Source organism: Motacilla alba, chromosome 6 (genome assembly GCF_015832195.1).
Source record: "Motacilla alba alba isolate MOTALB_02 chromosome 6, Motacilla_alba_V1.0_pri, whole genome shotgun sequence".
Lineage (NCBI taxonomy): Eukaryota > Metazoa > Chordata > Aves > Passeriformes > Motacillidae > Motacilla > Motacilla alba.
The window spans coordinates 28,449,029-28,475,747 of NC_052021.1; the positions used below are offsets into that span (position 1 = coordinate 28,449,029).

General features: G+C 38.2%; 1 protein-coding gene across 4 annotated transcripts in view; it reads left to right on the plus strand.

Moving 5' to 3' along the window:
• Positions 1–574: 574 nt before the first annotated feature.
• ATRNL1 (attractin like 1) overlaps positions 575–26,719 on the plus strand; it is a 435,696-nt gene continuing 409,551 nt past the window's right edge. For all 4 annotated transcript variants that reach the window (XM_038140021.1, XM_038140022.1, XM_038140023.1 and 1 more), the window contains exon 1: positions 575–916. In XM_038140021.1, the coding sequence (XP_037995949.1) occupies positions 633–916 (284 nt within the window). In that variant the 5' untranslated portion in view covers positions 575–632. The remainder of the gene's footprint in view (positions 917–26,719) is intronic.

Genomic DNA, 26,719 nt, shown 5'->3' on the forward strand with positions numbered 1-26,719 from the left:
AAGCTGTCAGCTGGGACGCGGAGGGGCTGCTAACCCTCCTCTCGCTGCCTCCCGCCTCCCTTCCCCGCAGGGCTAATAACGGAGCGGGGATAAGAGCTCTCCAGCCTTTCCCCGCCCCGCCGGAGCGCGATGCCGTAGCGGCTCCGGGCCCGGCCGCCCTCACTTCCCAGCTGGCTGCCTGGCGAGAGGACGGCGGCCCCCGCCTCCCGCGCTCCTCCTCGCCGCCGCTGCGTGTGTGCCGCGGGCACCGGGATACAAAGGAGAGGGGGGAGCCGCGGGATACATGGTCCAGGGTGGCGTGTGCGCGGCCGTGGGGGCATATCTGGCGAGGAGAAAACACAAGGTCAAGAGGCAGCTCTCCTCCTCCATGGAAGAAGACGGGAGCGATGAGCCCTGAGGAGGACGACGAGGAGAAGGGGCGGATGGCCGAGGGCTGCCGCTGCCGGGCTTCCCCTCGGGAGTGACGGGGAGCGGAGGGCTGAAGGGGCCGGAGGAGGCAGCGCTGGGGTCGGGAGGGAGGAGAGGAAGGCGAGGAGGAAGCGGGGGTTTTGAATCTCCGTGGCTGGATTAACTCCCCTCAGGGGAAGCTGCCATCGCCGGCCGCGCCTCGGCCCGCGGCCCCCGCGGCCAAGATGGACCTGGGCAGCGCCGGCCGGAGAGCGGGAGCTGCCCCCGCGGGCCCGGGCGCTTGGAGACCTTTCCCCTCCGCCTGCTGCTGCTGCTTCGCCTCGCTCCTGGATGTGAACAGCTGGCTGCTCTTCTACGGCTTCCTCTACCTGGCCCTCTATGCCCAGGTGTCCCAGTCCAAGTCCTGCGACAAAATTTCCTGCTTCTCGGGTCATTGTGTCAACTCCACCTGCGTCTGCGACCAGGGCTGGGTGGGAGACCAGTGCCAACACTGCCAGGGCAGGTTCAAGTAAGATTCTGCTTATTGTGATTTTCTTCTCAACCCTACATCCTTTTCCTGTCACTTTCACTTGCCTTTTTTTTGTTTGTTTTGTTTTGCTTGTGTCTGCTATGATTTTGTTCGTGTGTGGTGGAAGTATGTGGCAGAAGTTCTGGATAAAATAGGCTCCTCCAGCTCTAGAAGAGCACAGGACACAGCTCCGGCTGACTTACCGCTGAAAATAGGCTGCTTCACTTCATGGGAACTGAGAGACGGGAGAAATCGGCCTAAAGCTGTGTCGCTGCTGTCCCTTCTGGAAATGTCATGGAAATGACATGTGCACTTCATGGGGCTGCCCAGGGAGCAAGAATTAGTAATGGATTTTAATTACTTTTTCTTTCTGGAGTGAAAGGTTTAGCTCCTTTTAGCCTTCCTTTCAATTTTTTGAGCTAAGTGGGCATTAGTCAGTTTCATTCAGGACAACACAAGTGCAACTGAGTGAAATGTACATCCCTGGTGACGAGGTTTGCAGGAGAGAGTGGGAAATACGAAACAGTAACATATTTTTGCGAAGGACGGAGTACTCAGTCAAGGTCTAACTATCTTCTCATTCTTAAAAGTCACTGTGATAACGAGTCATTGATCAGTGAGAAGGAAGCGTACCCTGACACTTGCTTTTCTATATGGAGTGGGAAAGAAGACTTAATTTATAGGGCTGTCACTTTCCTCCCGCCCCCCTTTGGTATCACTGTAAAGACTGGCTGTGAAGAATACTGTTTGCTGTTATTTCGCTATATAATCTTGGACAGGGCATCTCATTTCATTCTCTGTAAAACACCCCTTATAAGCAGGAACTCCATTTATTAAGTATGTTGACATACATAGCTGGAAAGTGTTCTAATATCTAACTAATGGCAATACATTGGTGACACTGTGGCTTAGAGAAGTCAAGTTCTTTCTGCCTTTGGGAAACTACTTTTTATAGGTTAAATATCAATAACTGTCTAATTTAAAATTGTGTTTCAATTCACTTTTTCTCTCTGGAGTACTGAAATTAGGCTGTACAATTTACATCTCTTTTAAACATGTAATACTAGGTCACTCGTTCCTAAATAAACAAAAAGTAAATCCAGTAACTTGTAAGCCTGGGGAATTTGGGGAGTAGTTAAAGTCAGACATGTTGGCTGAAGTGATGTACACAGTGCAAAGAAAGAGCCAATTTACTGATATGTGGTGGATATTGCAGCAGCAAGATTATAACCTAGCTATAAAACTAATAAAAAGCAAATATAGTGCTTTTTTTGCCTTTTTTTTTTTGCCTATGACCTTGATAATAAGGTTTTAAAGTTGGCCATTTGTTTCGTGTGTGTATTGGATGTGTGGGGCTTGTCCTGCTGTGGAACAATGGGCTAATTTTGGAGAGTGATGAGAGGAGGCCCAGGTGAATCTTTTTTTGTGTATGTGGATCTGCAGAGCTCTTCTTTCCTGGCTATAAAGAGATTACTTGTATCCTTTGTCTTGGTGCCAGTCATAACCGACCCTAACAGTGCCAGGACCAAAGCCAATGGTAATTTCTTAAATTTCCAAGCTTGTTGTGAATGAGTATATTCTCTGAGTTGTTACTGGGCCGTTATCCCATCCTTACAGGTATTATCTTGCTCATCTTTTAAAACATCTAGGTTTCTTTACCTTGGTTGTGTTTGTCAAGTGAGGAAGCACAGAGGTTACATTTCCCCTTCTGGTAGAAAGTTAATAATCCATCCCCACCTAGAGGAAGTTCTGTCTGAGTGTTGGAAGGGCTCCTCATCTGAGCTGAGCTAACACAGTGTTTAATTGAAGTGCTGTTAGGGGTTTCGGTGAAATCAGAAGAGATTTCTCATTAACTCCTCTATGTTTTTACATGCTTAGCTTTAGGAGTGACAGTGACACTCGCATTATGATTTTTCTCACGGGAGTAAGCTGTTGGAGAGCTATTTTTTTACTGAGGACACTTTTCATAGCGGTGTCTTTGACAGCTCATCTTTAATCTTTATTCTTGGAAGCAAAGTATACTCTGCACTGAAAATAAGCATTCTAAGATTTAAAGCTTTTCAGGCCCTGGGAGTTGGGGATGGAGTGAAATATGTCAAACGTGTCTTACACTGCTGCAAGCAGCAGCTCGGAGTGGTTGTATTTTGAATCCTGAAAATTCAGATGGAATGGGTGATGAGCTCCGGGTATTTCCACCTGAAGAGTTGGCAAAAGGATGTTACTCTCCCTGATGGCTGGGTGATTGAGGACCTTCCCCATCTCTGTGGCAACTGATGCTTTGCCTTATTGCCGCGGAACATTTGCGTTTATTTCAGTTTGGCTGCGAAGTACCCTATGTGCTTTTACCTATGTGCTTTTACCCTTAACTAGCCACGGCTGGACTTTTGCAGCAGTGGTTTGTCAGGTCCTGTCGGGTGTACCATCACTTCTGCTTCTGTCATTAAAGATTATCGTGAAGATCGTTTTAGAATGGCAAAGACTGTAAAGTGTGAGCTTTTAGAGCTATTAGAGCTGCATGAACAGCCAGTTCGGAGGTTGTAGATACGACCTGTAGAAATGTTAATAGAACCTCGTGTATTACTCTAAACATTTACAGGGTTTCCAAGTCGCAGCTGTTTGAAGTGCCTGCCTGTGTCCCTGTTACCCAAGATGTAAATTGAACTTTAAATGACCTAAATTGGACATGTGTAAAACCTGTCACTACAGTATTTGAAAAAAACCAGATTTTCAAGGGTAGGCTTAAACCACTTGAAAATAAACGTTTTGTTTCTTTTTTTTTTTTTTTTTATGTAAGTGAGGTATGGTTGTTTTTGGTCTCTGGGAATGAGTGACTTGCATTAGCAAGTACCAGGGACATTGTGGTAAGAGGAGAAATGCTCTGCCTGAGGGTGTCTTGGGACCATTAATTCTTTGGTGAGAGATGTGTAGTATTTTTGGCTTTGTTTTATTTCTCTTCTAAACTGAGAAACAGCAACACAGCAGAGAGACATCAAAAATAATTGATCAATCTTCGTAAGCAGGTGTCAAAATTAATTGACAATACTATGGTAACCTTGCCTTTTCCCTGTAGGAGAACTATTGAGAAAATAAACTGCTTTGGAGATGTTGCTCTGCACTGGATGAAAGAAAGGTGGGTGGGTGGGAAAAATAGGCCAAGAGACTGCCTAGCACCATTTTGCCATTTTATTTCTCTTACTTACCAAATTTTGAATTTACTCTTGTTATTGTGAAGCCTGTGGTAAATCCTGTAAAAATGCAGATGTTGCTATTCTTACTGCAGGGCATTCACAATCCTGTCAGACACTATTCAGAAAGATTTAGGCCTAGTGTCTGCCTGGTGGTAAATTATTTTACTCTCTGTCCAGAATGGATATCTGAATGCAGCTCTGACTTTCTGGCTTACTTTCATCTTTCAAGCTTTTTTTTCTCCTTCCATCCCTTCACCTCTACTGCAAAATAATGCAAAACCTTTTTTTTAACCAAAATAAAAAAAGGAAATTTAGTTATAAAAAGAGAGGGGAAAGGAATTTTGCCAGGTGAAAGATGGGAAAGCCAGTGGGTGAGCAGGTTCTGTTTTTATAGCAGGGAGCTTCAAGCAGCACAGTTCCCAAGGTATAAACTAAACCACAAGCATTAAAGGGCAGTGTATGGTTTTGTTTTGCAAGGTTGATTTATTAAAGAAGTGATGCTTTTAATGCTACATCTGCCATTCTTTCTTCCCCTCCTCTGTGCCTTTGAATTTGTTGGTCAGTTGTACTTTTCCTGATGGTTTGGGCAGAAGGGAGAGGGAAGGGCTGCCTAAAGCAGTTATGTTACAAGACTCCAGGTAATTCAGGGACACAAACATTATGAATGGCCCAACTGCAGTGAAAACTGCTGTCACAGCTTCTGTGTAGTTAGATGTCAAAGTCAATAGTCTTGAGATGCAGCAGTGCAGGAAAAACAGGTTTCATTAGTTTTCCTACTCACAGAATGATTTCTTGAAAAAAAAAAAAGTTCCTCCAGGTTGGAGCAAAAAGTTTCCCTATTTCCAAAAAGTGCTCTGCTTTGCACTGGTTTGTGGAAGAGCATTTGAGAAAACTTTGTGCATGGAATTTATCTTCCTCTAAAGTTTTTGGGGACTAGAAATACCCACTGTAATATGCTGCCTTTGAAAAATTAGGTTGTGCCTTCAGAGGTTTATGGTTATTTATTTGATAGCTATGAGTGTGATGTGTAATGAAGCAGAACAGGACAGGTGAGCACCTTTGAGGACCTACACTTGAGTTAATCTGCTTTACCTAGTCCTAGATATGCAGTTGTTATGGAGAGAGTAAGAGCAAATGGATTTGTTTGATTATTAAACCTTGCCTCCAGATGTTCTTATTGCACTTCTAAATTACCTCCTATCAAAGATTCTGCATTCTTCAGGGGCAGAAAAATTTCCAATTACAAGTACATTCACAACTGAAATGTTTGAAGGGTATCAAATTTTGTTATTCCAGGCAAAATCCTTATTTCTATCTAAAACTCTGAATTCTGCTGTCTGCACAATGACTCATGCAAAGAAAGTGTCCTTAAATTGCAGATTGTAAATAAGTGATAATGTTGTGTAAGAAGAGATCTTAAGAAAAGAAGTTAGCTTTAGCTGCAGCCAGCTGAAGTTCAGAGTGCTGTGAAAGGGGCTGACTTTATCCTTCTCGCTTCTCTTTGATTACATCTTGCTGGTTCTTATGTAAGCATTAATATTCCTGCTGAGAGTTGAAAAGTATCAACAGGAACAGATCTCCCCACCTCCCAGCCAGTTTTTTTTGAGCTAGCTCAGTTTCCTCAAGTTACTTCACTTACATAAGGCTCCTGCTGATCCAAAGGAGTTGGCAGCATCAGCAGGTGTAGATGGGGGAAAAAATTTGTTACTTTTAGAATTGGTCCAGACTTAGTTTTCCAGAACTTCAGTGTATAACAACATCACCAGTGAAGTGCAACTTCTGTTTCACAGGGTGAAATCCCTGAGTCATGGTATAAGTTGCAGCGCTGTCTTTGTCATCAGAGTGGCGTGTATCTAATCCAAGAAATAATTACTCTTACTGACATCAGTGCAGTTGAGTGGGAGATTTTGCACCTGCAAATTGCCTCTTTACAACTCAGCATGTGAATGGTAATAAAATTAAACCTCTGGAAAAGCATCATGGATTATGATTTTAGTATTATCAAGTGGTCTTTATTTAAGTTATTTTAGTTATGGTGCTCTGAAAAACTATTTTAATGTGATTTATTCTCTCTGTCTGTATTAAAATGTAAAGATACAATTATAGTTTATATTATAAAGATATTTTGATTTCTAAAGAGCATTTTTTTTGTAAATCTTGTTTTGAATGTATAAACATGAGCCATAAAATCATATCAAATACCTCCTGAGCTAAGCAATCTGCACTGAAAAGTGCTTTTTGAACAGAAGACAGTCTTTTTACAAACTAAAAAAATAAATTTTACTGTAATGTGGTTTTTTTTTTGACTGCTTGATACATGCTACATGAAATCTTTTAGATTGGTAGTGTTAGGACAGTGGCTGGACTCTGTGATTTTAAGGATCTTATCCGATGTCATCAGTAACCATTTCAGCGGTTTTTAAGGGTTTTACAGAGAAGACCAGAAATGAGCTCTGATTACTTATTACCTCATGCTTTTTGCAGGCTTTGGGGTAACTCTGAATTACTTCCTGTATGAGTTGAACACATGCTTTAGAAAGCATCTATATGTGCCTGAAAACACCTCCACTGACTCAGAGCCTCTTATAGACTCTCAAACTCCTTTCATTGGTTAGTTATCCTCACTGTGTTCTATAACCAGAAAAAAACAAATGCAGGAATTGCTAATAGATTAATAGAGGTTATTAAGGTAGATATAATCTACCTCATTTTTTGTCTCTTTTAGCTACCCTGTTTTCTCATGTTTTGAGTCAGGTCTTCATTGCAGAACCTTTAGTAGGAGAGGTCTCTGTTCCCTGTGCAGGTGGAGAAATGGCCACCTTTCCTCACTGAGAATGGAAAGTTCTTTGAGTTGTCTCAACATAAAACAAACTTTTCCCTCCTTGACTGCTGTCTTGCTTTACAGCCTCCCCTATTTTATCATTGTTCTTGAGCTATGAGTGCCAGAACTAGATGCTTTTGGTAATGGTCCTGCTGGTGAAATGTAGATGCAGAGTAGCTTCTCCCCTGCTGCCTGGGGTCCTGCTGTGCAGCTGCAGCCAGTGCTTCTCAGCTTAGCACTCTGATTTTCTGCCTCCAAATCCTCTTGGAGCTGCTGAATCCTCATTACCGAGGTCCTGCTTTTCTCAAACCAGTCTCCCCTGCTCGGAGTGACAGGTAGTTGTGGGGCTACAAACATGTTTGGGTTTGGGGTGGAGCTATGCCCTTTTGAAAACACTCCTCTTCCCCCAAAGCAGTAGATCATTAAATATGAGTAGTGTGCCTTCCTCTGTGTAAATCTGCAGCCATCCAGAGGAGTGAAACCAAATACAAGTTAAGCAAAGGGCTCCTGGATTCTGAAGCCTGATTTGTTTGCAGGGCTCCTGGATTCTGAAGCCTGATTTGTTTGCAGGGCTCCTGGATTCTGAAGCCTGATTTGTTTGCAGGCTAAGCAGTTTGTTACTTAAGCAAAGAAGTGTGGGAACAGATGGTTGATGACCCTGCCAGCCCTTCAGACAGCATCAAAGGCTGGTTGCCATTGCTATGGGTGGGTTAAAAGCTCAGTTATATCAATGCATGCTTAAGTCTATCCATAAATAATACATAAATAGCTGTACAGGTTATAGCATTTAATACTCCTAGTATGTTTTAAATTTAATTTGGGAAATAAATATAGTCTTGCACTGTGTTTCTCTTAGTTCCTTTAATCAAGGGGAAGGCATGATGATCATATTTTGGAAGGCATTATCATAGTTCATGGCATCTTTTTAAAATGAATACGAGTAGTTTTTGAGAACTCAGTCTATCACGCTGCACTGGAAATTGATTTAATTGTATCAAAATGTAGGCAGAAAAGGTAGGAGGTAAATATGAGCTATTACAGGAATACCCTTGGGATATTCCTACACATCCTAACAAATGCTGGTGAGAAAAGATCTTATTCTGAAGCCTTACTACATAGACAACCAAAATGCATTGGAAAACTGCTGCAGTACTGAAGAATAATTATCTGTCAGTGTCTATGAAATTTGTTATTATCTGTGTAGTATAAGGCAGGAAAACATGCTACAAAGTTCATGTAAGGAGAAATAAATGATGATGATGATACCTGAAAACATGAGCACTCCAGTGAATTGCAGCTGCTAACAGTAATAAAAGTAAACCAGTAAACTATAAGCAAAGTAGATGTTTTCAATGTGATGTGAGTGAGCAGTGGGAATTTTCATACCAGTTTCATAGGTTGTTCTCTAAATCTTAAAAACCTAATGAGTGGAAAAAGTCTTGCATTGATTCAAGAGCTCTGTGAGGATCAAGACCTTACTGAGAAATGATGGAACTAAGCTCAACACAGTTTGTTACTTAGTGTTCATTCCCAAGGTGAAAGACCTGCATTTGACTTTGAAGTTTGCTCCAGAGAGAAAAACCTAAAATTTTTTAGATCTCTAAAAAATAGTTTAGCCACCAGCTATAGAATATTCCAGGGTAAACATCTTAAACTCTGTTAATGCAACAGCATTTAAAAAGATTAATTCCATGAGACAATCTCTTTCAAAATTTAAAACTTATGTTACATCTTACAGATGTTACTCATCTGTAAGAAATGGATTCTAGGATCTGTTTGAATCAGTATTTTTATATTTCTTAGCTAAGGATGGAAAATGGGCTGCTTCCATCTCTGATGGCAAAATATCTACTCTGTTCATGCCATTGGTATTTAAAAACAAGCTAGCTGTAGAATATTTCCAAGCTTTAAGCAGCACATATCTGATAACCTTGAATTGGGCAGGGAGTTTTGAATCCAGGGTATTCTAGGATTACCTGGCAACAAAACAAGTTCTGAATTACTTAAAGATTGGATGCAGATGCATAAAATGACAGACACTCAATGTCTACATTTTCTTATGGATTTCTTCCATAATTTATGTGCTTCAGTGTTTCATCTGTAGAAAGGAAATAACACTTCCTGTAAGCTTACAGACTTGAGGTGACCCATGAGGTGCAGCTAATAAACTAGATAAAATTTTAGAGATTGCCTTTGTTCCTGGAATGTGATAAATATTAGGGCATGAAGTACTGTTGTCCAAACTATGCTGTGTATCTCAAACAGATGAGTAAAACCACTTCCTCATTAGGTCAGATAAAGCAAAACCTTGTAGTCTGTTTTATTGTAGAATAGTAGTCTCATATTAGAGACTGACTGGAAAAAATTTTACATTGGCTGTCACTGATAAGGTTTGGTTTCAGAAGTAAGGCCCCCAAAGACCTAACGCCTAACCTTGGATTAAATATTACAAACAAAATATTGCAAAATGCTGCAGGACTTAGTAGGTATTTTAAGGAGTTACTGCCTTACTTGTAGGAATACAGTGTTCTATATTAGTCATTGCATTCCTATGCCAGTATCAAAGAATCACACATTCCTAATTTGTAGGTTGATGGCATTGATGTTATTACAGAATTGTGAATCTGAATTCAGTCTATAACTGTAGATTTTTATTATAGACATGTACTTTCATGTATAGATTTTTGTTGGTTCCCATGTGTTTGAGTTTTCAGCCACTTCTGTTACCTTGAAGGTTGATAACTTGCCTTCTGTGAAGAGAATGGTTCATGTTGACTATGTAATGCAGCTACTGGGATGCAGGAGCTGAGACTGTAGAACAAACAGCAGTGCCACAAAAGGACTGGACTTTAGCTAATGTCTGTTACCAGTTGTGCCAGTATAATATGAACAGCAGTGATTTTGGTCAAAATCCTAGGAGGAGATCTGGGGTTAGAATGTCTTAAAATATTCTGGTGAGCTTTGCAGAAACTTTGATCAAGGTGCAAGCAAACCACGAAGCGCTGTGGAACAAGAAGATAAATGGGCTTCTTTCATTGCCACCCACAATCCTGGGACAAAGATAAATTAGTCAGGAAAGTATCTTTCTAATCATGCTGCAGTTTAAAGTACTTTCCTTCTTGTAATGGATAGAAGTGACTAAAATATGGTAAGCTTAATTTTCTTGTTAATTAATCTCAGTTTTAGAAACTCAAGAAGACTTGGATACATTCTGACTTCTGTAAAGGAATATTTTGATAATTTCAGCTCTATTAGTAAAACTGAAATGCTCATTAATCCAACTGTAGGATAATTTGTACCCTTAATTTTAAAAAAAATTTTTAAAAAAATTATCTATAGAGTAAGAGTGTGTATATGTATGTATTTCTCACAAGGAAAACCCAAACACACACAGCTCACAGTCATGGTGGTGTGTGCAAGCCCAGTTGATGAAGATGCTTTGGAGGACTCTTGCTAATCAAATGTTGATGTGCTACATTCAAGGTGTCCCAAAGCAGGCGTGGGGAGAGGAAAATGAACTGTAAATGTTTCACGGGAAGCATCCCAGAGCTGCTGTAATAAAGCTGGGTGCATTCGTGCTTCTCTCATTATCAGCAGGTTTGTTTTGTTTGTGTCGTGAGTCTTCTCCAATAGGTAACTGAAACCAAAACGGTGGACAGGAGCTGGAAGGTAATCCTGAAAACTGAAAAATCCTGAACAAATAAATGGCTGCTTTTGAAAACATACGGATTTGCACTTGTGTGCACAGCTGTACTATCATATTAAAACGATTTTTTTAGAAAATATTTTTGCAGATGTTTTCTAAACCCTAATGCTGATATAAGTATTAAAATCAGAATATGTGTATTTAAAGTCCACACCCTGTTCCCCCTCACCACCCCAGTCGTTTAAGTACTGTAGCACTTTGTAGGAGCAAGCATCTCTTTTAAACTAAAAATGGCACAATTTTTCTAGAGTTTTTAACTTCTAAAGTGCTTTTACTGTTTTACTTTTCATAGGGCTAAAAACTCCAATCTGGATTCAAGGAAGGACTTACCTCCACCCACCTGTATCATATTCTCCCTGGATATCTTATTTAAACACTGGGTGGCGGCTTGTCACAATGGCCTTGGGAAACAAACACTTATTTTTTTTGAGCTGTTTTACATGTAGGAAACATGAAGTTTGTTTATAAAAAATAAGGGGCTGAATTGAAATGGAAGCTTGGGAATAAATAAAAATTTTCTGTAAGTCTGTATCAGTTCTCAGTTTGGGAAGACTGAACTGTCTTCAGGTTGTATGGGGTTTTTTTCCTGCAAATATGCAATATAGTTTGAAGTTCTTCGTTTTCTCAGAGACTTCTGCTGTGTAGCATAAGAGAGAATACAAAATTTACTATTCATATATATATATATCATTATTATATATATTATTCATAACTGAGGAGTTTTGTGATGGTATTTTACACTGACTGTTTCAAACACATACTGTATGTCATTCAGTAAGTATATAGGGCGGCCTCTGTTAATGCAGGTATAAATGCCAATATAGGTTAGAGGTTGATGAGTACTTAGAGAATTGATCTTGAAAAGGTGGACCCAGGACATGAAAGATGGAATGAGTTTGTAGCTGATCTCTGGTTTTTATTTTTTTAAGGAGGGTGGAGACAGGGAACAAGCAAGCCACAGCTTAATATATTAACTTTACAAAATGTATTCATGAACAGCAATGTTACTGGATAATTTTATTTTCAATTTTATATACATTCTTGAAGTGTACTTACTGTATTTGGGCTTTGTAGGCATTTGGAAATCTGTTCTCTAACATAAAACTCTGAAGTGACAGACAGCTGAATGTATGCAGAATATTCCTTTAAAGTTAGATGTGGGCTTTCCAATTTAGATTGGCTGCATTTCTAAGTAGCAGTTGGACTGAAAAGCAGAGCCAGTGCATGTTAGCTTCTCTTAGTATGATGAAAGCAGTGCTACACTGAAATGGAATTTGAGAACATCTTCCTCTGACATTTTCCTTTGAGTTGCTGTGAGAGTTTTGAGGTCATGCTCAATCAAGATCTTAAAAAACCCTACCTGTTATTAATAAAACCCCCTGTGGCTGATCAGCTCTTTTTCACACATCACCTGTAGTTCTTCAGTCACTATTTTTTAATCATCCTGATAAATGTGTTCTTTTATTTCCATCTGCTAATGAAAACCAAAGCAGATGAAGAACACACTTAACCTTAGTCCTCACTATTAAGTACAGAAATTGAGCTTTAGTCTGGTTTTCTGATGATCCAGGAGAACACTGTGCAATGTGTGGTATTCTAGTTTATGTTGTAACTTTGCAATCTACAACTTTCCTTATTGTCTTTATGTAAGTCACTGGATGGGCATAAAAATTATTGTGCTTCAAGGCTGAGAGAATGACAAAAATAAATAGGCAAATTTTAGTGAGTATGAGCATAGTCACACATGATATTTAGTGGGAGAAATATTCTTTTTTGTTCTCATAATTATGCTGTTGCAGGCCTAGACTTCATAGTGTATACACTATTCATGAGTGTATCTCATCTCTTATTCTGGGGCTACTTAAAAGCATACTTATATAGCAAAAACAACTACGTTATTTGATGAAGGAAATTTGCAGGCATCCTCTGTTAAGAAATCTACAGTTTTTTAAGTAGCATCAACTTTTGGGGTTTTTATCTCTTTTTTTTTTTTTGTTTGTTTTCAACAGACCAGAAGCACTGAGGAGGCTGGCTGAGTTGATGTCACACTATGAGACAGGATATTATGCAAACTCAGGAAGTATATGTATTCTGGTCCTGTAGTTTAAATGATAGGATGCCTTTATTTTGTGTGTTTCTGCTTTTAAGAGTTACTTTGACCACTTGTTGAATTCTCTGTTCTTTGCACATTACGTTCTTCTTGGTAGAATGCACTTGCTTTATAGTTAAGGTTTGTCTGGTTTAAGAGATCTTGTCATTGCTTCCACGAGCAAGTGGAAAATGCTGTGACAAATCTGTATGGAAATGTCTGGGAGCCTGCAAAGCATGGCTCTGAAGGGAATTATGACCTGAGGTTTAGCAGGTTTGTGTGTGGGGCTGCTGCAGTGCAGGAGAAGCTGCACTGACTGGTCAACACACACAGGCATGAGATGGTTCTTTTTCTGCCCGTGCTCAACAGCATAAGAGGATGATGTAGTTCAGGGCATCTCTGTATTTGATTTCAGTGCTAGCTTGGGTTACAGGCTGCATAAATCTGACCTGCTGCTTGCTATGGACCTTAAAGATGATCTCATTCCAGCCCCCCTGCCATGGGCAGAGATGCTTCCCCCTGGGCCAGAGCTCCATCCAGCCTGGTCTTTAACACAGGGATGGAGAGTCCACAACTTCTCTTGGCAACAGTTGTCTGTGCTTAAGACTATCAGAAGGATTTTTGTTTTTCCTAATGTTGAATTATACTTAGTCTCAATTTGCCTGTGTATTTCTTCAGGGTTTTGTGTGCATGTCTGATTTTTGACTCTTAAATTATTTGCTTGAGCAGCAAAGGGAAAATGGCCTAGCTGTGTGTATGTGCATGATGTCTGCAGATCAGAAATACTGTGTGTTTGCTCATCTAATTAATCATGTTGAGGTTTTGGGAGGGGGAAATAGACTTGTTCAGAAAGTAATTTTCAGGAGCTGTGTGGATAATGAGCTCGGTTCAGAGGTTCCACGTACTTGCTAAAGAATTTGCTTGAGGCAGAATTTGAAAGAAACACTCTCTAAGGAGGTCACTCTATGCAAAGTAAGGAGTGTTGAGGAAGCAGGTGAGATTTGAGGACCTCCACAAAATAAGATTTGGGGCTTGTAATTGATCCAGGATGGGACACATCTCTTGATTTTGTAGAGAGGTTAACTTCTATGAAGGTGTACACCAGCATGGATTTCACAGTAGTTGTAGGATAAAAAATTAATATAAATATTTTATTAATTTCTTAATAATTAATAAGATAGTTAATAATAATAATATATGAAGAACTAAAATTACATTAAATTTATATTTTCTCCATTAAATGAATATTTATGGTATAAGAAGGAATAATGAGACTGTTCATAATTTTGCACTTGCAAGTAGACTGCAGGTTTGACTTTAAATTGCCATAATCTTAAATTGTTTTTAATCTGTTTAGGATTTGTTCTTTAATATGAAGGTCAACTTCAGGAAGCTCATAGAATGACATGGATAATCAGACTCTTAAAAATCATGTGTATATGATAAAAGTGTGTCCCTCACGTATAGGTGGTGAAATGGTTGTTATCCTGCAGTTTTTTAATACATAATATCTGTGGGTGTACAGACATTATGTATTAAAAGGAATATATATTACCTTATGTTTTAGAATACTGAGTTATTTTGCTTATTGTGTTTGATTTAATTTTCTTTTAAAATTACAGCAAACTGAATTAAAAAAAAAAAAATCCCAGTGAAAGAATGCCAGGATACCAGGGAAGAATTACATTGATAATCAGTGTTTGTGCCATATGCTTTTGGAGTTTGTGTGGCTGGATAGAATTGATCCTTTTAGAGAGGTTTTTAAATGATATAAATAAATTGATTTAATAATCTTTTCACCTAATGAACTGTTAGGGGTCAGTATTTTATGTCCTGGTACTTTTAGAATCAAGCTGTTAAGGTGTTGTCTCATGCTAAGAATGTCTTTATATTACAAACAGTTCTCCTCTGAATAAATTTAATTATGTTAGTATGGCACTCTGTAATTATTTTCCCTTCTATCTGCTTTTAGTTAGGGTTGTGGTTTCAAATATTTTGCTTGAGTTACAGATGTCCAAGGGAATGTTCTCCTAAAACATCTTTTATCCACGTGAAGAAAGCGAAATGCTAGCTTTTGTTCAAGTAGAATTCCCTATCCTCTCTTAAAATATTTTTAGCTTATAATTTTAGCCTTGTCAGAAGATTCTTGAGAAAAATAAGAAGAGATGCTCTTATGAAATCTGTGGGAGCCTTACTGTGTTCGGATGCAGAAGAGAACTCAGAATCTTACTATGCAATGGGCACTTAAAAAGCAAAACAATAACTGTACTACTGTGTGTGACTATTATTTTGGAGTAGTTGGGTTTTGCATTTCTGTTAAAGAGCACAGAGAAAAATGTTCAGGATTAATTTTTTTGGTGTAGAGTTATGTGCTGAGAAGTAGGAGGAAAAATTGAGTAAGTGTGGGGATGGTTTTGTACAACTAGTAAAAAGTCTGGGTATTTGGTTCTGTAGCTATTTAAGCCTGTTTCTGTTGCTTCATCGAACTAATGCAGCTTCTTAATAATTAGCTTTCTGTTTTCAATAAAAAACCCTGGTATCTGCATTACTCAGTAGTGTTGTATTTGTCAGGAATGTCTGAAGTTATTGGTGTCATGGGAGATACTTATTCCTCAACTAATATTTTTTGTTATTGGTAGTAGACATACTTGATGGTGTAGGAATCGAGCGACAGCCTTTTGTAAGTGTTCAAGAATGTTATCAAAGTGCATTTTTTTCTGATTTAGGACCATGTGTGAAGCAGACTTTTGCTGCTTGTGTTGTGTGGACTGAATTTGCATCACTGTGTGAGTAGAAAGGCCTTTTGTATTCAGTAATTTGGCAAATGCATCTGACCAGCAAGTATCAGCAGTTAAAGCATGAAATCAGGAAGCTTTTAATTATAAGTAGAGGGGCATTTCTGATTGGAATGTGTGGTCACTGAACATCTTCCAAGGGTATCAAGTTTGTCTGTGTTGTGGTGAAAAACAACAGCAGTGACAAATCAAACAAAACCCAAGCAGGTAAAAAAGCGATGTTCATGAAGACAAATAGATTCGTTCAGAATTCCTTTTTCATGTATAAATTTATACTTTGAATTCTGCTGTCTGTGTTGTGGAACTGCCATCTTTGGCAGAAGGAGCCGCCCAAGGGTTCTCATTCTGTTTTGAAGAACTCCATTGAGGGCTGTTTCTCTGTACAGCTCAAAGGCTGAGGGAAGGTCTTCACAGGAGTCCTGTGACTCTACACCAGCCAGCCTGTCAGAGTGATGGACTTCCCCATCTGTGCCTCAGAAGAAGCTGTAGTTTATTTTACTCTGGGCTAAAAGCCTCAGGCATGGTTTTCGTGTGCTGGTTGTGTTTTGTTCCCATACACATCTGTGCTGTTCTTCAAGCACTGCACAGAGCAAGTTGTACTGGATAACACTCACTTGTGAGTCTGCATTAAATTCTGTTGCAAAATAATGATCATCAAATTGATTTTTTTTTGAAAGCTTTGGAGTGAGTATTTAGTGATTGTCCCTATTTAAAAGCTGCCTTGTGACAGGGAGTTTGAGAATTTAATTTCTCTGAAAAACATTCTAGAGGTTTTCTTACTGCCTTTACAATAAATTATATGCTCTCTTTTCCTATATCTTTTTACTGCTCTATAAATCAGCAGAGAGGTTATGAATTTGTTTCATATTGCTGTGTTGCACATTTGTTGATGAAACAGCTTATTAGATCATAAATAGATATAATTGCATAATTTAGTGGGAGAGGGGAGGTGGATTGAAGAAGGGGAGGAAACATAAATAACACTAGAAATTACCAGATAGAAGACAAAGTTTTGTTACTAAGTTATAAAAGCAATTGAGTGCTTATGAAATGCAGAACCAAATAGTTATTTTGTTTTCATTTTAACCTAAATAATAATGGTAAATAGCAATTTATATATCAGGAAAAAAAAATATAAATGGCAGAAGACTTGGTAGCACCTGTCCTAGCATAGTTTAAAACCTCATTGATCTTTAAGGTTCATTTTCTGTCTCAACTACTGCCATTTTGTGTTTTGAGCTGTGTCTTCCCTGGTGTTTGTATGGGCAGAAATAAAATGCTTTGCTTTGTTTATGATTTATATTTCTATAAATCACTTGTGAATCTCACATAAGGATTCCTGCTCACCTCAGCTCTCACCTGAATGGGAGGAAAAGAAACTGTGCAGTCACATTTGAGCTCTAATTTCAGTTCCTCACAATTTAGGAGACTGACAGTATTCTTTAGATTATTTCTAACCTCTAATCCTGGAGCTATGACTTGTGTGTGTGCGCTGTATTTTTTTTTTTTTTTAATGAATGGAGTTCTGTGGTAGTGGAATGTGCTTGCAGGTATGTGGATTCTATGGAGTTCTGTGATAGTGAATATGAGTTTGCAGGTATGAATCACCAAATTACTGATGATGGTCTTTCACCACCAGTGCACAGTTTTTGGAGCAAAATGATAGATTTAATTAATGGCTGAACTATTATTAGTAATATAAAATTAATTACTTTAATTATCAATTGGAAAAATAGGTAGGATTTCTAAAATATGCTTCTAACTTACAATGCTCCAGTTATTGTCAAAGTTCTGGTAATTTAATTTAATATTTTTTCTTCTCTAGATGAATGTTGCAGTGGTCTGAAACTGCTAAAACATTACAACCCTGAACAATGAGGTATTGAGGGGTCTGGGCCTTATGGAAGAGGGAACAGGGAGTTCTAATTAACAAAATAAAAAAAAAGAAAATTGCCAACACTGAGGGTCAACAATAAATACTAGAGCTGTGAAATTTGAATGAACATAAATGTTTTAAATTTCTTTTATTATTCCTATTATGGTTCAGCCTTCCTAGGACTTTATTAGAAATTGCAAATAGCAATTATTGTTGCATTTCTTGTGAGATAAATGAAAATTGACTCCCTTGGTCTGTTAATTTATACTTGCCATTTCTAGAGTATTGTAATTTCCTGTTATCTAAATGTGAGTTTTTAAAGTTGATATGAGCGTTTGCCTCAATTTCTGAATTTTTTAGTTTAACATGAAACTTCCTGATGATGTTCCTGAAGTATTGTAATTTTTTTGTATTTCTTTTTTCTTTCTTTTTTTCCTTTTCAAGTGCTTTGATTATTTTCTAATGACTTGCCTGCCTCCTCAACATTCTGGCAAAGTGGGATTAATTAAGAAGGCGGGCAAGTTGGGATTAATTAAAAAGGCCTGCTTATAAAGCAGCAGGGATTTGTATGAGTTAAAGGTGAAGTCTTGCATATAAAAGCAAAATTTTTCTAAACCAGATAGGCCTGTATGTATGTGTGAGTGTATGTATCTACTTTTATATTTATGTTTATAAAAAGTGTACTTGAAAATAGAATTATCCAGAGTCTGCATGAAAGTAGAGGCTCCATGCTGGTGGTTCTTTGACTTGAAGCAGCTACAGGATTACTGCAAACCTTCCCTAACGTGGGCTAGTGCCTCTAATCACTGTGCAGCTGAATGACAGTGGGAATGAGAAGGAGGAAGAGTTTCATCTTCTCCTTATGGGCTCATATTTTAATATAAAATCACTGCCAGAGCATTCCTGTGAGATTGCCTATCAGGATCTCTGAAGAGTTAGCTAGGTAGATTCATATGTCTGTGGAGACGTGACATCCAGCTTCATCCAAGCAATTACAGCCTTTTATGGATGCCTGGGAGTGAGGCTGCTGAGGAGCTCACAAGCTGCAGTGAGGAAAAAAATTCAGGTTCCTGTGAAAAAAAGCTACGTCAGGACTGGACTGCAAAACTGAGCATTTTGATTTGCAGTTTAGGATTGGATACTGCTTTTACACTGCCTCAGTCTACAAGTTACCATCATCTTCATTTCCCTCCAGATTTGTCTGATGTTACCAGACAGAGGGATTGAAATTGTTGGCTGCTGACATCTCTACAAAGACTTCATCTCCCTATTTTTCCCTTTTCTGTTCCCCAGCCCTTGAAGGATTACTACCCTAGTCCTTGTACACCATTTGAGAGGCAAAGGCATCAGTTGTTGATCTAAGAACTGTGTGAAAAAAAATTGTATAATCCTTCTGGTTTTTTAATTATCATGTTCAGAGAAATTCTTGGCTACCTGTATGTGGCAAACATGGTTCCCCGTCATTACACTCAGGGACATTTTTGTACAGGGGGATACTTTATGTTAAAAAAAAAGACAAAACACCAGCACAAACCCCTACAATCACCTCTGGCAGAACAGTGTGAAACTTGAGCACGTATCTCTTAGAAGCATGACTTTTATACATGATTTAAAGAATATTTTTAAAGTCTTTATGCCATACTCTCTGGAGAGAAACAGCATTATTAGGTAATGAATAATGCTATGAATGTTTTCAAGCTTCTTGACTCTCACATTGGGGCATGGAAATGGGCTGCCCAGGGAGGTGGTGGAGTCCTGGTCCCTGGAGGTGTTTAAGGGTGTGGCCCTCAGTGCCATGGTTGACACGGTGGTGTTTGCAACAGGTCGTTGTGAAAACGCAGAGGTGTTTTCCAGCCTCCTTGGTACCGTGATTCTGTGATTTCTAACTGCCTGAATTTGGACTGTCACTCTGAATTTGTTCATGCAGTTTCCTTTATTTTTGTGTGCACAGCCACTTAGCCAGAAGAGCTGTTTTCTCCCCATCTGCTTTTCTTTTTATCCTCTTTTTATGTACCAAGTAATATTTTTACCTCAGATTTCATTATGCTGGGATAAGCAAGTGTCTTCTTGCTAGGCTCTGACTTCTTCTAGTCATTCAAATAGCATTCTCTGTTCCAGTTTAATCTTTCCTCTTCTGTTTCCTGGATATGGCTTTGCCTGGCTCCTGTGCTGTGATACTGTTTCTGCCTGCTTGCTTCTGGAAATCCCACATCTGGATCACTGCCTGATCTCTGGAAATCCCACACTGCAGGATCACTTTTTTTTTTCTGGAAATGTTCCATTGGTGGCGTAGTCATTCTCTTGCTATTTTAATTACTCCCTTCTCCAATGGTCTAGTTAAAATTATTTCCCTCACTTTTAAGTTACATGACTTTGCAGACTAAATTACTAAATTTGCTCTGTTCTTAGTGCAGCATTACCATCACCAAGTTCTCTGCATGGGATATAATAATCCCTAATAATATGAACAATTTCATGCCATCAATAAATTCCACTAGCACATTTATGCCATCATTGTTAGGTACATTTTAAAGGCCAATTTTTGACTGCCTTCATTATAATGTATAATATATATAAGTATTAATATAAGTATTAATTCTCATATAGGGTTAATTTTTTTTTCTTCTGCACAACCTGTTGGTTCCATTTCTATCCAACTTGTTAGTTCCATTATAGTTCTCATATTAACTTGGTTTCCAGCTTTAATTGCACAGCTTATTATCAAGCCCTCTTATAATGGTAATTTTCTTTATAGTTTCTCTATCAAAGATAGTGTGCGATATTAATAAATTTATGATGCATTTTATTCTTCTTTCCCCTCACATCCATATTTTTAGATTAAACTATGAATATAGAATAATGAAAAGCTAGACTAATAGGTTCTATTAATTCTCTCCTTTTTTTGCATTAAATTTAGGTACAATATTTGCTAGAATATGACAAATGCTATAATTTAATAGATATAATAAAGTGCCTGCTGCTTAACTTGTAAGTTAATGTATTGGTTCTTTTGTTTCCCAGGGCTCTTGTGTAGAGATTCCTGTCTCTGTTCTGGTAGGACAATAAGTTCTTTGAATTTTTTCCTACTAAAAATGTGATATTATCCAGCTCAAGACACTTTGTTCTGTGAGCTGTCTTGCTTTTGCAAGTTAATGCTTTACATCATCATCATGAGTCAAAATCACTGAACATTTTCTTTGTTTTGTGCTATCTGCTGTTTCTGTTGCCTCACACTTCCTGATGTTTTTGCCATTTGTTGGACAAGTTTGTAGCCATATAAATATGTACTCTTGATCCAACAATCTTCCTTAGCTGAGAAAACTATTAAAAAAAATTGGGCTGGAACTTGTTGCTCTAGTGCAATTAATGTTATACATTACAGCTCAGATGTTTTGGTTTTATGGTTGATTGCCTTGTCATGGATATATTTCTTACAAAGCCAAAGTGGAATTAGAACAGAAGGCAATGCTGACCAACTTACAGATTATATTCGCATTAACTCAGTTTGTTTTATAAGATGTAATTAGATATTAAGTAATTTAAGACTTGTCTAGAATTCTTGGTCATTTTAACCTCACTTGGAGGTTGGGCAGTATTTTAATTCTGACCTGTATTTCCACCTCAAAGTAACTTTTGTGCTTTAAGGTAAAGAGCAGAAGATTCATCCTTATTTCTTCATAAATTTCCACTACGTAGAAAACAAACTCAGTTCTGCTGAATACTACTAGAATGCACGTTTCATATTCCGTATTTACCTTCTATCAATTATCTTAATTATTAATTGCATAAATGAAAGTATGAAATCCTTCAGTTTAAGTGAATACTGACTGTCACTCAGAGCACATTCTAACTGGCAGTAACAATGAAATAATATCTACTTCTAGCAAGTTTGCAATCCCACGACATGTATTTTACGCAGTAGTTTGTAAAGATTAATTATTTCTGTGCTTACCTAGTTATTAAAGGTAACAATTTAATCAGTGGCTGATCTCCATCACAAATTATATCTGGAGTGATAATGAGTATCAACAGCTGCTTTGACTTTTCTATTATGTGCGTATGGATTTCCAAATTGATGCCAGTACATAATGCATGTATAGAATAGTCTTCCATCCTCTCTGTTCTCTTTTCCCTGCAGTAAAAAATGTAAATGGAAATATCTAAGACTTTAGGATCATACATTCTGACTTAAGATGTGCTAATTAGTTACTCTTGAAACTCAGAGTAATTATTCAGTTTTCCCAGTATGAAAAGTTTTGGTGTTCTTCTTCCAGTGATGGTCTTATTGTTAAATACATAACACACCTGGTGCATCTGATTTAGCATCTCTGGTAGATATGGTGTCAAAGTAAGTATTTTTCCTGTAATTGTATGGTGGACTAAAGATTTATAATGAATGAGAGGACTTTGAGCAAATCCCTCCCTGAGCACAGTAGTGTTAATACAGGAGAAGGTATTAAATCCTGATGTATCCAACAGCACTGCTCACAGGTACCTGATTTTCATGAACATCCCTCCTTTGAAAATATATGAGTGAAACAAAAATAAACTTGCATAATCCTTCCATACCCCAGGCTTTTTGTATGACAAATTAAAAGGTTTTCCAAGAGAGGTTCTTTTGTGTTTACTCACAAGTAATTAAAAAACCCAAACAAACCAATATGCTCTGTAACCTAAAGAAAATGGAAGTTTTAAAATTTCTGCACAGCTGAAATATAACCTTACCACTTTTGTGTTTTTCTGTTGGTTTCCATCTTTCTTTGCTTTTGACAAGAAATAGAAAGAACCCTTCATCCACACTTGTAAGGAGAAAATAAATCAGCTTTGGAGAGCTTTTAGAATTTGATGTTGATGTATTTTACATGCTCATTAATTGTGATGTTAAAATTAGTGGGTTAGTAGTATTTTGTGGCTTTTTTTTTTGGTTGTTTTGTGACACTAAGTAGTGTGTCACTTAGAGCTGTGCCTAGCAGGCAGCGTTCTGGGTGATGATGATGATGATGACTCGTGTGTTTGCTTCAGCAGCAATGCCTCTATGAGTCCTAAGATGTCTGTCATTCTGATAGCTCATTTTAAAAGGGAGAGCCCCAAATACAGAGAAGACTAGGATATTATGTATTTATATTGTTTGTCTCCTTGTGAAAGCTTCTGCTGGGTGCTTGAGCCAGGAAAGAGCCGCTCCTGGTAAATGTGAAATAAGTACAGCAGCTGGGCATCCACTGGGAACTTACCATTTTGAGCCTTGAGAACTTTTGGAATAGAGCTTGATCTAAAAACAGCTGGATTAGTTCTCATCAAATCTCTAGATCAAGTATCCCTCCATGATCAATTTATTTAAGTATAAGCCAGAATATTCATCTTTTTCCTGAGATGAGAGGGTTGGCTGATGGTACCACATGGCTTTAATTAAGAAGAGTGACTTCCCTTTCTGGATCCTTTTGGGGCCGACTTGTCTGATTATATAATTTTTGTTTGTTTGTTTGGATTATAACATACTTCCCATGCAGAATTCCCTGTTGGAAATACCAGTGTTGGGTCGAGAATGCACAATATCCTGGTTAAATATTGCCATATTAGCTTGGGATCAACAGCACCTGCAAAGCTTTGCAGCCTGTAGGTGATCTCTGACATAATCTGCCTGTCACAGCCCCAAATAGGAGGCTTGAAGATTTTTGTAACCTCATTATATAATTGAGTTAATTTTATAGTTATTTTAGTATTTAACATTTTTTATGAAGGCTTTGGTTTTGAGATGAAAATGGCAAATGCAGACATATGGTTGTGTGAGTCAACAGGTACAAGATGCTGTATTTGGCACCTCTTTCCATATTGATTCCTGCAGATCTTGGAGATGGGAACTTGTTTGCCCTTGTGCAACAGTGTTGCAACTGGGACATTCAGTGTTGACCTAAATTATAGCATTCATCTTCTAATAAGATGGACATTTTATTTAGTCTTTCTTTGATGTTGCTCTTTGAAAAGAATTCTTCAGGGTGGTTTCTAGTTTTGTTTTTCTGCCTTCACTGTTGTGTGGTTTCCTTGAATGTTTTTTCTCTTTTGACTTTCATGGTTCTGGTCTTTCTTAGCTTGGGACTCTCAACTGCTTTAACTGCTCCTCCAGTATCTAGCTGATCTATTTTCCTTACTGAGGAGTAGAAAAACCTTTGAAACAACTACTCTTTATCTTTTTTAGCTGTCACTCTCAACTTGATTGCTTGTCCGCAAACTGTCTCTTGCTGCTGATTTAAAAATATATTCTTCTCTTTAAATAATCTTGTTCATTCACCTCCTGAGATAATCAAACATTTTTAAAAGGCTCTGTGACCCTAAATGTCCAACAATTCACTGATGTTTTTATTTCTAAGGTTCACATTTCTTGCAGCTCTCTAAGATATCATTAGGAGGGAGTCTTAGTGTACTGTCTTCCCTGAAAATTAATCCAAATCTTGCACCTTTAAGGCTAAAATAATATTTTTTTTAATTGTCATATGAGTACACAGTTCAAGAGGCAAAAATCTGCATATAGACAGAGGAAAAACTAGTAATTCAGATATTCTTTGTAAAATAGCCTTCAAGAGGCATCCTTTGTGGTGAATGCTGAGGAGAGGGCTCCCTGATGAGTGATTACCATACCTCACCAACTGACTCAATTCATGTGTAAGTTTTATTTTTAAATCAATGAGTGGAATACAACTCTATTCAAGCTTATTCATGAGAGACATAGCTGTGCCTTCTGGTCTGGTCTATCACCGGGGACTGCTCAAAACTGTTAAATTCTTTTTATGAAGACACTTATGCAAGGTAACCTTAGACCTAACAATATGTAGCCATCCTGTTTTCTGATAGAATAGCAGGTGGCTACTCAAAGCTTCCGTATGACTTGTTCATATGTCCCAGTATTTGCTTGTGTCAAGACATTAGAGAGGGTTCCTTCTTGTTTTGAAGCAGGTGGATGTCACTGACCTCATTTGGGATGTTGCCTGATCTAGTATATGCAGAAAATGTATCTGTCTTTTATGCAGTGTGATGCTGAGGAAATCCAGAAACAGATGAGTAGCACAGATCTGAATGGCTCTGAAAAATAAAATTAAAAAAAAAAGAAAAAAAGGTAAACTAATTTTAATCTTTAAAAATTACTTTGTAAGCTTACCAAAGGCATGTTTCCTCCCCTCCCCAGGCATATATTGTCTGCTTGGTAGCTTAAATTCACTTCTGGAGATTGATGCTTTCTCTCTTAAATATCTTTATTTACAATTTAGCTACCCACTTAAGGGGCAAGTCATTCAGCTTAATTTTCTCCAGTTTCCCCAGTTGTTACCTAAAGGATCCTTCTTCACTCTCCTGGCATGTGCAAAGTTAGTTTTGTGTTTACACCACTCTTCTCTAATGAGTGCTGAAAACGCTAATGAGAAGAATATGTGGAACTACATCTTAAAAGTGTTGAAAGCCTTCCAACAGATTTCTGAAGCTGGGCTTTGCCCTGTCTTGCCTGTAATACCCAGTCCTGGCTATGTCCAAACTCTTGCAGATTTACACCAAAGCAACTTAGACAAGGACTCTGTCCATTTTTATGCTTAGTAAAATTTTTAGATCCCTTCAGATTTTTGTGATCGTACAGGGTATATATTGAAATGCAAGAAATATGAGTAAATACTTCCTTAAAGCTCACTTTTCAACTGAATGCTTTTTAAAGCAGCCCTGTCAGTTTAAATTCCCTAAAAGTATCATATGTAAAATGATATACATGTGCTCTATAATCCTGTCTTTAGTAAATGGATTTGCAGCCTAAGAACTTCTATGAATTGGAACACTCAGATTCTTAGGCTTATTCAAGAAAAAGCATTTTAAAATGTAAAGGGATTAAAAAATAGTATTCCTAGTGATTTTGTAAGCAAAGATTTAGCTTATTTTCTAACTAAATGCAAAAGCTGGCATTAGGCTGGCTATTCCCAGTCTCAGGCTGAAGAAGCCATCTCAGTCTTGTATATTCAGATAACTTTTAGAGTTGGTGTTTAAAAAAATAGCTGTTTTATTAAGATAAATATTTGAGGGTGGGAAAGTGAGGTAAAAATCACCCTGAACTAGAGTCTCTGTTGGTCAGGATGTGGATCCTGGTGATTGTCACTCCAGATGTGACTCCAGGCTCCCCAAGCTGGTGAGTACTCATTGGTGGGAGGGTGCAGCCTCTGCTGTGCTGGCCACCTACAGCTGGCCAGGTCAGTGTGTTCACATTGCAGCTCGTGTCTGGCTTCCATTCTGGACAAAAAAAATGAAGGGAGAAGGGGTTCTGCTTAATTTTTGGTTAGCTGGGAGGTAGAGATGGTGCAAAATAGCCTCTGTACAAGATTGTGTCTTCTTCTGGCTCTGTGGCTGTTGGTGGTTCATGCAGCCTGATCTGTATCTGGCACCTATTTTGGGAGGGAATACATATGGTAAAGTATAAGTGCAGGTGTGGATTTTATGAACAGCTGAGAAAAATGAGCCAATTCACAGATCAAAGTAAAATTCTTTCCACAAGCATATAGATTATCTATTTTATTTGGCTTAATTTATGTAATCACTGAAAGTAAGATACCACATGTTTTGATGAACATGTTTTTCCCTTTCAATTCTTCCCCTAAATGATTTATCAAAATAGTTACAGTTATAAATCCTAAATCTTAAACCTTTTTCTCTTAAAGCTGTGACTGAAGCTTCCTAATTGTCTAGTTTGAAATGGTGTGAAATATGTAATTCTCTTCTCTTTGGAATTTCTGTAATTTTTTTTCTGTTTGAGAGCATACATCCATAGATGTGTGTTTTAGTTTGTTTTTTTTTTCAAATTTAAATAAAAGCTTATTTTGGGGATGATTCAACAAGCCTTTTGGCTCTTTTTAGGCTGATGATAACCTTCAGCTTTCTTAGTGAAAAGCAAGCCCTGCCAGAATTAGTTTGAATTTTGCTTTAACTGTACTAGGTTCCAGTTTAATCACCTACTAAGAGTCCTGGGCACAATGATGTCCTCAGACAGCTGAGGTCAGGAGTGATTGAAGTTCAGATTAATGATTTAAGAGCACCTTCTGGTGACTAATCAAAGGCCAAAAAATAAGTTTGTTTTGACTGTGGGATGAACGTTTAGAGATGTACCTGGAAGTATGTCCTGAAAACAGCTTTGATTTCATTTTACAGCTGAATATACCCAAATATTGGCCTTTCTGCTCTTCAAGCTTGCCCCCTCCTCCCTCAGCTCTTAATCTCTTTTTAAGCATTGCTGAACAGATGCTTATGCAGGATAAGATCCAACAAAAGAGTAGCAACAACCAGAAACTCTGTTAAAAATTGAGGTTCA